The sequence below is a fragment of the Erithacus rubecula genome (assembly GCF_903797595.1).
Source record: "Erithacus rubecula genome assembly, chromosome: 8".
In the NCBI taxonomy this organism is placed as follows: domain Eukaryota; kingdom Metazoa; phylum Chordata; class Aves; order Passeriformes; family Muscicapidae; genus Erithacus; species Erithacus rubecula.
The window spans coordinates 11,808,212-11,822,623 of NC_136659.1; the positions used below are offsets into that span (position 1 = coordinate 11,808,212).

Here is a 14,412-nt window from a genome sequence, read left to right on the forward strand (position 1 = left end):
ACAGGAGCCAAACTTAGGAATACATAGTGCAGTGATCTGGTCTTTGAAAGATGATTCTGGAGTACTCACAGGAGGTGTTCAGATTGAAGGAGCACTTGGTCCTGCAAACTGTCCCACAAGAAAAGCAGCTAAGTTTCTAGTATTACTAAAGAGAGACCTTTTTTCTCTCTTTCAACACAGTGAGGAAAAAATTACATTTGACAGATTCCAAGTAGCAGGAAGATGAGTTCCTTCATGTCTCTGTCATATAGACAAGTAATGTAGAATTTTTTTCCTCATACAGGTAACCACCATATGGCTCCATGCTCAGTTCAGTGTTGGGCCATGTGCTGATGATGAGCAATGAGGACAAAGCTGGAAGCCAAGCTGTGTGGAAAGTTCTGATAAATAGCAACCACTGTGTCTTTAACCAGTATATCTTACTGGAAACAGCTTGTGATTTCATGTTGGGTGACAGTGATATGCTTAAACAATGAAAATTGCAAAGTCTGAAGCTTGCATTCTGAAAGATATATATAGCAATAACAGCAAAAAAAATTTCAAAGGTTCCTATTTCTTCAGAACAGAGAGTGTTTTTCTGCAGCTTTTAAAGATAATGTTGATAATTGGATTTTTCTTCTCTCTCTCCATTGGCACACAGACAGCTAGAGGAATCAGAAGCAAGGAAGAAATAGATTTTTTTGCAGTGCACACTGCCTGTTTTTCTCCCCTGACAGCTGTGTTCCCCCAGGTAATGGACCACCTCACCTGTGCATGATTTGGTTGGGCCTAAAAGGAAACTTTTAGTTTGTAAGTGGAACAGAGGAAAAGTTCTGAAACATTGTCAGACACAGGAGCCCAAGACATAAATGTCTAAGTACCATTTGAGAAAAGGCTGGATGGTGATAAACAGCATGGCAGATAATGCTATTGCCTTGTCCTTTGTGGGATCTAGGTGGATACAACTGAATTGGAATAAAAAAGATCAATCCTTGACTGTAACCCAGTGAAGAAGCAATTCATCTTTGGAAGTGGGACTTGGAATGTGTGGTGGCTAGTAATAGCCCACCTGTTATGTTTGAAGGTTAAGATTAATTAATTTTCAGCCAGATTAATTGGTATTTTGTTCCAAAGACTCTCATTTATCCTTGCTGTCACTGAAGTGAGATAGCCCATACAAATACTACTTTGTTAATTGTGCCAGTTGCATTTTGCAGTATACACTAAATGATGTGCAGGATGTGTAAGAAGATGAAAAACTGCTAGTGAAAACTGATCTAACACCTGCCTTTTGCTGTGGCTTTGTGAATCCACTTTATGGATGCAATTCAGCACCACATCTTGTGGTTCCACTTGAGCACTACCCTGATCTCTGCTGTCAGCACAGCACCATGGACTGCCCTGTGGCACAGCCGGTGAGACAGCGCCGTGCCCGGGAGCTTAGAGCTGTGCATGGAGCTGGTGAGAGGCGATCTGTGTACGCGGGACGTTGAAATTCGGGTGCATCCCTAATCCACACGTGGCTATTTCTTGCCGCGAGGTTGTTCTTACAGGACCAGTATTGCCGGGTGGGTTGCCGTGCTACCTGAAACAAGCAATTTGTAATTGTCTTGTAACTCTTTGTTTTCCTTGGGTAACAGGTTCTGCTAGCGATGCTTTCGCTGCCCTGTGGCGATACGGATCCGTGCCCCACGCTCTCCCTGCAGCCTTCGCGCCTAGGTAAGCGAGCTCGCACCTGGGACTGCTAAAATCCCCTCACGATTTTGCGTTTCCCATCTCTCCCGAAGTCAAGTGCCGGCTCCCTGAGAATCTCGGCTGCTTTAAACTTGGGAACGCGCAGCTTTCCCCCCGATGTTTATACAGGAAAAGCTGCGGTTTTCCTATTGCTGTATTTTTAAGGGAAGCGAGAGTGCGGGTTGCGGGCCGGGCGGGCAGGAGCAGGAACCTTGTTGCGGCGGAGCCGTTTCCCGCGGCGGCCGGGACGGCTTTGCGGCAGGACGCGGCGGCGGGAGGGGCGCCGGGCAGGGCCGGCGGCGGGCAGGGCCCCTCCCGGAGCACGGGCACGGCGGGCGGCCCGGCCGCAGGTAAATAAATCCTCCCTTCGGTGCGGGGCGGGGCGGGGCCGCAGGGGGCTGCCGGGCGGCCGGGCCAGGCTCCCCGCAGCCTGCGCCGCGCTGCCTGCCGCCCGGCAGGGGCTGTGTGCGAGGGCCCGGCCCGCCGCGTTTGCATTGATAGCACCAACACGCCTGCAGTCATGTGCTCGTCTGCAAGGACATGCTCCCGTCCGCAGAAAGAGGCCCCGTGCTTTCGTTTTCCCCACCCGGCTTACGGTCTCAGCAGGAATTTGAGTGCTCCTCGAGTCAGACTCCAGTGTGTGTAGCCACAGGGTGCTGACATCCCTCTCTATTTTAGTAGTCCGGAGTGTGACATAATGCCGTGGTCTTGTTACCTTGCTTCTTTTAAGGAGCAGGCACCCAGACACAGCCAGTGGCGTTACGCCTTCTGGAACTAAATAGGCCTGACAAGGGAGTCTGTGTTGGGTGGGAATGCATGTGTGCTAGCTGGAGTGTCAGCAGAAGCGCTGGGGTCACTGGCGGGGCGAGGTGAGCTGAGGGAAGGAACTCGAGTTGACGTTTGTGTAGGGCATCGTGATTGCTCCTGATCGGTTCTGCACATAGGCACAAATGGCCCTCATCCTGCAAAGCTTTACAGACAAATCTCACTTTGAGCACTGCATATGCTACTGACTGCAAAAAGTCACAGTAAGAATAAGAAAGCATCTGAATCTTGGTTGGTTTAATGCTCATACACTTTAATCAACAGTAATTTTCATCTTGCCACTTTTATGTCATATTTATTCCAAATTATTGAATTTAATTTGGGACTTAAATCAGAAATCCAAAATGTGAAACAGAGCACTGTACAGTGAAATGAAAGTTCTTACCAGTCTGTAGCAGCTAGATACATTGTTCTTGCAGGACCTTATCAGACTGTAGTCAGGTTATTGTTAGCATTTCAATATCATCAGATGCCTTGAGGTTTCTACATGGTTTCTGCCATCTTCTGCTACAATTTTCTGTGATGAAGATGTAGTTTGATTTGGCAAAGAGCAAGCACTTGTGTTGGGTAGTCACAAAACTCTGTAGTGGTGCCTGTGGTTACAACCATCCCACAGGGCCAGCTGTTGTGGCAGGACTGCCAGGACCTGAGCATTAGGGTTGCTGTGGTAAGTTGCTGAACTTAAGCATTATTTGGCTGATTGCTTCTTTTCCTGACAATTTATATGACAAAGCACTGTGGTCCTAGCTGCTTGAAAAACAAGAGAAGAGCTTAGTTTGGGGTCTACAATGAGGTTGTGATTAAGTGCTGTATTTCCCTCAATGTCAGCATGCAACCACAGACAGTTATGGGAAATCCAGGCCTCACTGTGGAATGGCTTGTACTGTCCCAGCTGATTCTTTGGGTACCACAGCTGGAGAGAGGAGCTGGCTCCAGCTGCAGATCAGGGCTACTCAGAAAATTGTACAGTACAGATTTGGATGTCAAGTGTGTTTTCTTACAGCTGTGCCAGGATCTCAGGGAAGAAATGGTCTCCTGTGTTCTTGTGGGAGATGGTGTGTTTCTTGTGTTCTTTTGACCCTCTGGGGCAATGCAAGCTGTTATTCCCAGCTGTGCTTTTTACTTTTGTTCACAGCTTAACAAGGGCAGATGGAAAATGTCTTAATTTCTGAACTTTAAAAAAAAAAAGTCAGGCATTTAAGGACTGAGTGTATTTCCTCTTCAACCTAGTTCTAGAAAATGTGGAGTGAGTAGATACTTATGAAATTTCAGTATGCATTAAGTAGAAGTGTTTATTTCTTTTTTTAAGACAAGTTTTATTTTACCTGACATATACAAAGTTGCTCCACGTCCTAGCAGGAGCCAAGCTTCTCCATAGAGGCAGATACAATTAGAACTATTAGGCTGAGTCATGTTGTTTGTTGTTTCCTGCTTGTCTAGTTCAATCATGTTTCCTCTTGGGCTGGAGGAGTTTGTATCACCCCTCTTGGATACCCTGTTCCCTGTCAATTTCTGTATTCTGTGCTGAATTCAGGAGGGGACAGGCTGTTTTGTGGTGTCTGTGTGCCTGGCAGAACAGTGTTCTTGTAGACAAGGACAGCATGTAAAATCCAAGTTATACCACTTCAGACAAAACTGGAATATAAGCACAGAAATCATTCACTCCCCTGGGTTGTTATTTGAGGCTACAGGTGTGTTTAAGACACAGATCCATGTCCTGGGCGAAATCACTGCACTGCTTTGTGGTTTTTGCCCCTGTGGATTTTGTGAGGTCAGGCAGCCACCAGGCAGCATGCAGAGGGGATGGTCTGGGTTTCAGTCTGATGTGACCTGAGAAAGTGCCCACGTGCTGATGAGTTTGCCTGGCTGCAGCCTGGGCTGTGTGTCACAGCAGCTGCTCCCCTGTGGTCAGTCTGCTTGGCTTCTTGTTCCTTACCTTGTTTAAGTCCTTCATCCTTCATCCCAGTCCAGCTGCTGAGATTTTGAATGGTTATTCATCCCCAGGAAGTGACACAGCCCTTCATTAGTTGGTGGTGCTCCTCAGCCAGGAGGGATGTGTGTCAGATGGCTGCAGTCCAGTCAGCAATAAAGATCTCAGGAGAGCTGTCCAGCAGTCAGTTTCTGGAAAAGAAATTCTTCCTGTCTTCCTCCACTCCTAGATGCTCCTCACCTCTGGCCCTGCTTTGTTCTAGTACAGGCTGTTGTGCTCTTTGCAGCTTAGTGTTTCTTGTGTTTTAATCACTGTTTCCAAATGACAGTTCAAATTAAAGATAATGTGTACTGTAAGCACTGTTTATTGTGCACTGCTGTGTGCTCATCACTGGATGAGCTGTTCTGGAGCTGTGATGTGTTAGTTCTCCACAGGGGGAGGATGCCTGGGGAGCTTCCTTGTTAGAGGCACTGGGTGAGATCAGCAGCTGGGGAGAATCTGTGCTTTGCAGAGCCAGACTCATGTGTCCTTGCTAAAAGTCTGCTTCCCTCACAGGTCATGGCTTTCTTCTTCCTACCTGGTTTCACTTCTTTCTTCAGTTCATCTTTTCACAGGTGTTTATTTTTGTTTTGTTTTCTGTAGAGTAGATCACCACTGCCTTTTAGCTTGACCATAATTAGGCCCCAGGTTAATTGCAGCTGTTCCTGCTGTTTGTCTCTCCCTGAATCCAGCAGACAGGATGTGGGAGCTCTTCTTCATTGATCAATGTTGGCAGTTAATTTCATCCTTAAGGGCAATGAGACCAGCAAACAGGTAGGTTTCAGCATGGAAATGGCTATGCTTATATTCAGCTGCCCTCTATGGACCCTATAGGCAAGCATTCCTGACCAGGGAGCCTCTTTCTCCAGTTTTTGTGAGTTTTTCCTGAGTATTGACAGTGGGTTTGTGCAGGAATATCAGTCAGAAGATTTTTTGGTGAGACATTTTAAAGTTGGCATAGTCTGAAAAAATTTAAGCAATGAATTTCTCAGTTTGTCTGTTGGGGAAAGAGGTCTTTGGAGGGGGGCTTTAAAAATGTGATCTAAAGACAATTGCTCAGGTGATGTTGAACCAACCCTTGACTGCCATATGGCAATATTTTGAAACTGTGGTTCCCTGTATGTGAAAAGTTTCTTGTAGTTTTCTCTTGTTTCTTTGTAAATCTCCTGCACCCATTGAAATGGTGAATCTAACAAGTTTGTGTGCTCTGTCTCACTTGATGTACACAGCAGTAGGTCATCTGGGGTTTTGGAATCACTTGGGAAAAGGTTTGCCTTGTGCCACAGTAGCAAAGCACGGCCAGGATCCAATAGAATGTGATAGTTTGCACAGGGACAGTGTCCCAACTGATTCTTGCTGTCTTCAGTTGTCCTTTGTGAAATTCCTCCTTATCAGTTGTCTCTCCAAGAGGAGTGTGAAAGGCAAGCAGGAGTGCAGCCTTCAAGTGCTGCTCAGAGAACTGGCCACTGCAGTGCCTTGGGTTCATAACCACTCAGAGGAGAAGTGTCATGAGCCAGGTTTCTTGCAGGACTCCAGCCCCTTGTGCAAGCACTTTGTGCCAGTGATGTGCAGAACTGCATAGGCAGTGGTAAAGGCTGTGTGTGTGACAGCCATCTCTGCATCCTTGTTCTGTCTTCTGTCCACTCAGGTGTGCCCACCTGACAAATACAGCTCAACTTCTTAACTATTAGGTAGCACCTAAGTCAGCAGTTTCATAGCTCTTTCCAGGGATCCTGCACAGCACAGCCTGGTTTTCAAGGACTGTCATTGACCTAAGTGTGTCCTGTTAGATTCAGGGCAATACTTGTCTGATGTGACCTAGAGAGCAGGTTAGAAATCCTTGTAGTAGCAAAACAAAAGGATGAGCCTGTAGATTGTTGTTTGAGGTACCACTGGAAGACATCCAGATCACAGTCTGAGGTTGCTCAGACTGACAGGTAGAAAAGCTCAGTAGGCACTTAGCTGTGCCAGCCCCAGTGGGTTGTATTCAGAGAGGCAGTGCATTCACCTCTTCTTCAGATGACCTGTTGTTCAGACCAGGTTTGTCTGAACAACACATGGCCATAAACTGGACTGTAGTGGTCCAGACCTACAGCACAACAGAAATAAAAGTCCCTAGGCTGCTTGAAATTTGCTCTGCTACCCAATTGTTACAAGCTGAAAGAATCTGTTTTCCTTCTTGGCCTTGTAGTTCCAGCCCACAGTTGTAATGCAGTGTGAGATAAGCAGAGCTGGTTCCCACAGAAGGTTCCAGTGTGTTGAGAAGGGAATAGGGCAAGCTTCCCAGTGCCTGAGGCACCCTTGCTCTCTATTTGCCTACAGGTAGCTTGTAAAACTCCTCTTGTGCTCTTGAGATAAAATTCTCAGAAACCCTAATCTCTGGCAGGAATTTGAGCCCAAGGGTCATTAAGAATCAATGAAACTTGAGGAACTTCTAATAATATCTGTCTTTTGCTACCTTTTGCTGACTGAGAGCTCCTGTAATTTATGCATTTCCTCATGAAAATCATTGATAGTTCCTTTCTAATTCTCTGTCCAAATACCAGAGGAAGTCTCTATTTATCTGTTGTATATCACTTATTCTGTTAAGCATCTCTGTTATCTGGAGGTAGGAAGTCCAATGAGATTGCTTATCAAGTTGTGTGAGATCTTCTTCCTTTCTACTTTTCCCCTCTGCTTCACAGCCTTTTCTGTGCTTTTTAAATTTTGCCATGCAATGCTTGGATATTTTCCATGATCCACAAGGATCTTGAAAACATATCAGGAAGTTAAATGATCTCTTCCTTGGTGTTTGTCATTCATGATTTTTCTTTCCTGTCAGACTGTGCTGTCACCCAGGTTAATTCCATGTGTCTTCTCCAAGGGAGGTAATCTTTACTGAGCTGCACTTCAGTGTCTCATGTGCTATGACCAGTAATCCTTGCTGTTTATCACAGCCATGTGAGTGATGGGGCCATTATAAACTTGTGGTAGTAAAGACTGCTCATGTTGTAAGTGCACATTAATTATCTGACTGCTGCATGTTCATGCTGGGCAGATATACAGAAAACTGTTTTTCAGCCTCTGCAATCTCTGCCTGTGTCCAGCAGTTTTTGCCGAGTAGAATTCAGCATGCTGCTTCACCCTTTTTTCACTAAGACTAGTTCCCAGGGACCTGAATGAGCACAAATCCAAGCTTATAGTTGCCCTTAGCTTCATCACTCTATAATAGTTTGGGCTGATGCTACTGCCTTAGACTGAATGTCTTCGGAAAATTTAAGGTGTTTCAAGAAACAAGACATAAAGCAATACATTTTATAGTAACTTAAAAGGAGTTTAACTTAACTTATCCCATTATTTGCCTTTTTTTACTCTTCCCATGAAGGAAGTGATTTTTACTGCTTTCCATCTTGGAGGAGATTCTGATGAAACTGTTTACTGTCATGTTAGAGGTTGCTTTCATTTTGGCACCAAATCCATGCAGACATCTGAATTAAATTTTTGTTGAGTGCCACTGTCAGAAATTGCTTAATTGCTTTTATGGATGATATGTAATTGCAGGAGCCCAGTGCTAGTGGGAATTACTGGCACAGCTCTTTTTTGGTGTAGGAAAGGATGAGCCTGCCACCACCAATGTCACCTTTCACATCTTTATTGAGCAGGGCAAACAGACTAGCTGGGAAGGTATGAATGCTGAAGTTGGTGAGCCATGTGATACAGGGGCCTGTCATCTTCTCATGACCATGTGATTCAGCATCCCACTGGATATGAGGTCAGTTTGTAGTTTGGCATCACCACATTTGTCTGGGTGGTACTGGATAGCTCCAGTCTCACAGGATCCAGAGAAGCATTCAGCTGCTTGAAGTCTCCAGAATTTAAAAATGAACTTGTTAAATGTAAGTGTCAATTTTTGTCCTTTGCTTTCCACCTTTTCTACTGATATAAAAACCAGACCAACATTGTATCAGCTGTCTCTAGAATGCTGCAGTGGTGTGTCACAAGCCCTTCTGGAGTGATTGCTGCTCCACTTGTGTGAGGGAGTGCAAGGCTGCATTCTCTGCCAATTCCCATGAGGCAGCATCTTTGAATGGACCAGGCTGTAGCCTATGTTTATGTTGGTGCTGGTTTTGGTCAAGTGAATGCCTCTTGCACTTTGCAACTTCAAAATACCATTCTTGCTGTAAAAATATGCTACAGAAGGATGTAGAATAAGTGGATGGGTTGCACCACATTATGTCCCTTTGGGTGTTCCTTGAGCTCCCAAGCTCCATGGTACCAGGAGGCACAACACTGTTCTGAGGCTGCTGGCGGGAGTGAGCTTCAGGAGTAAACTCCATTAAACTGCATTAAGCTGACAATGCAGATGTGCCCAGGATGACTTAATTTCCCACTGCTGTCAGCTGGCACATTGCACAGCTTTGCAAAGCGTCTGCTCCCATCGTGTTCTGATTTGAAATAACTCCAGGTCTGTTTTATTCAGCCCTCTGGTTGTGGTTTTGTCTCTATTTTCAGTGTCTTACTCTATGTTCACATAATTGAAGCTGATCCTACCCTGGTTCACTACGAGACTAGCAAAGTGAATCCTTGAATGGAGTTAAGGGGAGAAAGATCTCAGTGTAAAGGCTTGATGTTCCAGAGTTGTGTATATGATTAGTTATTGCTTTCAAAAGTTACTTAGTTGGAGTCTCTTTGTGGACATCATAGTCTGAACTGCAGATCTACTAGGAGAGAGGGTGAGCTGCTGCTTTTGAGCACAGCTGTGTCATGGCTGGCTACAGCTGAAGGCAGGGGTGGAAGGAAGCCACTGGGGGATTGAGGAGGAGATTGGTTTGTGCTACAGAATTCTGTGCCCCCTTCTTGTGAGGCTTGCTTGCCATCTTCCTCTCTCCCTCTGGCTTGCTATAATAAAGGGTGCCTATTTAAGCAGTTTTCATAATAGAAGTTAGGCTGGTAGACTGTTCTGGTTTAAGAAAACCCCACCTTATATAGAAGCATTTTCTGTTTTTGATGCTGCTTAATAGACGTTTTTCCCTGCTAAGTGTAAATTTTCATGGGTCCTGGTAGCACTTCAGAAGCATTTACAAGCTAATGAGCTGCTAATTATCGGCCCAGCCCAGCTAATTAGTTTTGTTAAAAGTGTATTAATCTAGGCAGAGCTCTGAGCTAATGCAGCTTTGCTGGTTCTAGGACTTGAGCTGATCTGTTCAAAACTCTGACTTTAAGCTGCTCTGTATGTACAGGCTCTGGGTACTGTGATTTGTCTTAGGAGACCTCGGGGCTGTTCTCCTTCCAGTATAAATGGCCAGTCTCCAGGTCTCAAGAACTCATAGATGTTTGACAGGCTACCCCAATTTAAGCATACCTGCTGCATTTCCCTTCAGCACAGCAGCATTGTGGCTGGAGCTTCAAGAGTGAGAAGTTGGACAGCAGCAGACTTGGTGTGGCAGCAGTCAGCAATGGGACACTCCCTTACTGCACCATAGGGAATAGAAACCCCCTTTCTTCCTTCCTTCCTGCTCACAGCTGTAAGCTCAGGTGCTCAATACAGCTCTCAGTAGTTGTAGCCTTAAAGCTCCTTACTGGTCTTATGTTTTTCCCAGTTAGTCAACAGTTTGGAAGTAAAGATCTGCAGATTTGCAACAGTGCAGGATATGTATATTTAGTTTTGCTGGTAGGTTGCATTGTCCCTGGGATTTAGGTTGCTACATGGTTTCACTTGAGTTCACAGTGATATTTTAGAGAGAAACTGTGTGCAGTGCTCTGCAGCAGCCTCTTAGGATCGATTTATTTGGCAAATGTCACAGTTCTATTAATGCAGATGAGTAGGCAGGGTGGCTGCTGTAAAACTCATGTTGGTCTTCATAAAACTGTGAGTTCAAACAATCTTGAACAAAAAGACAAACTATTTGAGGCTGGTTGGCATATTTTATACCCTGTAGTTTATCAACTTTTTCTTAGAGCCCTAAGGGAAACTGTGAAGCATTCCTTTGGTGGCTACCTCTCAATGCAGTTTTCTAAACCTTGGTTAACAAATGCTATCACTTTGGTTTCCCATCATAAGGTGCCCCATCCTGCTCTCTGCAGTTTCCAGTTCAAAAAGTGATGATACAGAGAGTTATGCAGAGTGAACAACAGAAACCTCAAAGGGTTCCTTCATTCACAATAATATTGGTGCCAATTGAAGGATAAAGTTAAATGAAGAGGATTATGACTGTGATAGGAGTAATGTGATTAAAAATATTTACCTGGGAATAAACTCTTGCTGATGTGATGTTTTGCTTTTCTTTGCAGGTACTCTTCATCACTATGAGCTTGTTTCACTCAGGGACCATAGCCCCCTTGGTCAGTGGATGTTAGATCTTCCCTGTGAAGCCAAATTGAGTTGGTAACTTCCTATCACTATGGGTTGGGGTTGGTGACTGTGTTTGCCCACCAGGTCTAAGGTGATGGTGTGCCAAGGACAGATGTGAAGCAGGTCTTCAGCTCCATATTGATGTGGTATCTTCTTAACGCATCGCAACGCCCTGAGCCCACAGCAGCACAGGATATGGAGGCTCTTGAAGTGGACGACATTAGCCCTGCCTTGGAAGTGACTGAGGACTTTTTCAATAGTTTTGATAGTAAGCTTGAAAAGATTGTGCAGCCCTCTGAGGTGTATGGTGTACAGGAGGTCCCTGAGCTGGTTGGGCGTGAGGTGTTTGATCAGATAAGGGAGAGCAGGAACCTGAGGAATGTCGCCTCCTTAGCCAAAGGCAGCCTCATCTGGGACCACTGCAAAAATGGCCTCTTGGAAACCAAAGCTCAGACAGCATTCCCTGCCAAAGACCAACACGTGGTGCAGAGGGGAACAGCTGCTGACAGCCTGGCTTGGGCAGGGGAAGGGGAGACCACAGCTTTTAATATCTTCAGGATCTGCCAGCGGCGCAGAGACCGGCCTCGCTCAGTGAATGACATCCTGGTGCAGAGTGAGGAGGCCTCCATGTTCAAACCAGGCCACAACAGGTCACGCTCTGACATCAGCCATGTCAACTGGAGAGTGGTCTTCACAGGCACCTCCCTGCAGCAGCCTCCTGCACCTGGGCAGGACAATAACTGTGCTCTGCTCTCCTACCTGGCATTAACCAAGGGAGAGGACATCCAAGGGAACACAGGTTTGTGCTGGTGCTTTGTTTATGTTTGTACGAGGAGTTTCCTATTTGGTTTTAATATTGGTCTTGAAAGAGAAACTGGATGTTAAAACCCACAAAAAACTCACTCAAAACCCAATTGTGAGGTAACTTTTAAAAGAAGAGAAATCAGTATGGCTCTTTTGTCTTTGATGTGGCTCTGTGTTTGCCTGCTTAAGGATGGTTTTTTAAACTTAAACCTTGATTTCTGTTCTTTTTATGGTTTAAAAAACTAAGCTTGTTTAACTTTCTACTTCTATCTTGTTCAGTATGACTCAAAAAAACCCAAACTTATTTGCTCTGTATTTCTGATCATTTCCTTGAATGATTTTCCCAAACTTAAAAAAAGCTTTGATTGGTAAGCTATTGGGAGAATGGCAAATCCAGACAAAAGCAGTTTTCATAAAGTGAAAGAATGGCCATTAAAAGAGAGCGTACAGAGCTTTACTGTAAGGCCTGAGATTTCTGCTCTCTTTCTTTAAATAATGCTGACTCTTCAGTCCATAAACAATTAACAGAAAGTAAAGTACTCAATTTGTCAATATTAAAGCATCCCTGCCAGCTTTGTGTGGGGCACAGGAAGCGTTGTTATCAGATTGAGGCAGGTGTCTCCAGTGAGCCGTATAAAGCTATGGTTCAGCCAGTGATACTTCTTCCTTTTCCTTTCCCAGGTTCTGTTCAGGGCTTTGGAAACACTGACCCAGTGTCTCCATCTCCATGATTTATTTTGTAGATGCCAGAAATTGTCCAGGAACTTAGGAAGAAGAACAGCAGCTATTGCCACAAAGATTTTTATAACCTAAGTAAAGGCAGAGTTTAGCTAAAAATCAAGGGATTGTGAAAGGGTGCATGTACCATATGGTGACTTGATTCCAGTTATGAGTAGGTGGTCTTTTGGGGTTAAAACAAACTTTTTGTGTGGGTTTTCCAGGTAAGGCAGCTATATTGGAACATGGAAAGCAGGTGCCTAAGTGTTTGTTGCTGGGGAGATGTGTGTGTGTATAAGTATATATAACATGTAAGTATAGGTACAAACATGTAATGGTATAACATGCAATAGGTACAAACATGTAGGTTGTTGTGTTATATTGTGACACAGTTGTTGTATCCCAAAGAAGGGTGTTCTTGGTTGACAGAGGCACGTATACCTGCTGTTATTTTTGTCTAGGGGGATATACTGCTCCTTGTAGAGTTGGGGGTCTCTGTTCTATATCCTTTCTGTGGAAAGAATGCAGAATAGAAATGTAGCCACAAGTTTGGAGACAGAGCTCTTTGTTTTTATCAGCTGTATTCTGGGCATCTCCTAGGTTTGATGTGTAGCAACTTTATATGCCCACAGAAACTTCATTAAAATGTAGCCATTGAAGATCTGTACATGTCCCTGATAGTGTTTTAAGCTTAATCTGTGATTCTGTGATATGAAATTCCCATGGACCCACTTCTCAAGGTTGTCAGTGCTTGCTGTGTGCCCTCCAAGAGCCTTTCTGTATGGGATGCTGGAAGGCAAGGGTGCTTCTTTGAAGAAGGAGAGCTTCTGTGCTCTGAAAACACACTTTTTAAACCTGTTTACCTGTTCTGTTCAGCTACTGTGCAGGTTTTACAAGGTAGCCATGCTATTTCTTCCCTCTCTGTTTACAAGACAGCCTCACAAGGAGTTTGCTGCTACTGTTAGCTGAGCTGAAAAGAGAAGCTCAAAAGCAAGAAAGTAGGTTTTGCAGATGTGTATCTGTGGCTACTAATTATTCTCCAGAAAAGACTGAAGGATGTATTTGGAGGTTGGATAAAACCTGCTGTGGTTGTTGAAGGGGTCGTAGTGGTTGCATCCTTAGAAGACTTCCCTTTTCAGGGTTTTAATCCAAATTAAATGAATGCTGTGAGATACTGAGGACCTTCAGCAGCTCCTGTCAGTCCTCACTGCTGTAAAGGACTTCCCTCTGGAGCCTGCAGAGGTCTCCCAGTCCTCCAAAGCTGCCCCAGTTACTGCACAGATGAACTATTCACTCTTTTTATTATCATCATAGTATATGCATTACTGTGGGCTTATCTGTTCTTGATGCTTGCTCTTTTATAGAATCACAGAATCATTTAGGTTGGAAAAAAACCTTAAGATTATGTGCTTGAGCTGTTAACCCAGCACTGCTGATTCTACCACTAAACTGTAATACAAATAAAATGACACTGAATCCTTTCCATGTGCTGAGAAAGAAAAGGACCTGAAAAGAAGCTGTGCCTTTTGGGGCTGCATCTTAGTGCTGCTGGTGGAAAAGCTCATGTGCTAGAAATAAACCCTGTTTGTACTATGGGGCACAAGTGGGAAGCAGAGCTAGCAAAGACAGAAATTGCAAACAAATTCAAGGCAGGCTCTTGTATTTATGGGCACATGGCCTGGAAAACAAAGAGAGAAAATTGCTTCTGTAATGTACAGTGAAGCTTAGCTTGGATTTTTAAAACACAGTGTTTTAAAAACAGCATGGCTTGATGGTCATGTGGATGTTATTATTCAAACACTGCCACCCCTGACAGTGTGGGTGCTATAGTAGTTTTTCCAGGCTGCTGTTTTGTTTTCCTGCTGTGCCTGTGAGCTTGGGGAGCTCTAGAGCTGTCGCTGTGTTGAGCACCTGCACACTGACAAACTGAAGGATGCATATCTGCAGACCCAGGTGGGAAGAAAAGACTGTATTTTTAAGCAGGAAGATAGTGGACATTGTGGATCCGAGGCACAGTTTGTCCCTGATCTAGCAAATCCCACCAAGAAGGTGA

At 44.7% G+C, this 14,412-nt stretch overlaps 1 protein-coding gene across 2 annotated transcripts in view; it reads left to right on the forward strand.

The window, feature by feature from the left end:
• The first annotated feature begins 1,934 nt into the window (after nucleotides 1-1,934).
• PLEKHM3 (pleckstrin homology domain containing M3) overlaps nucleotides 1,935-14,412 on the forward strand; it is a 92,248-nt gene continuing 79,770 nt past the window's right edge. For both annotated transcript variants that reach the window (XM_079311481.1, XM_079311482.1), the window contains exons 1-2: nucleotides 1,935-2,063; nucleotides 10,778-11,637. In XM_079311481.1, the coding sequence (XP_079167607.1) occupies nucleotides 10,980-11,637 (658 nt within the window). In that variant the 5' untranslated portion in view covers nucleotides 1,935-2,063; nucleotides 10,778-10,979. The remainder of the gene's footprint in view (nucleotides 2,064-10,777; nucleotides 11,638-14,412) is intronic.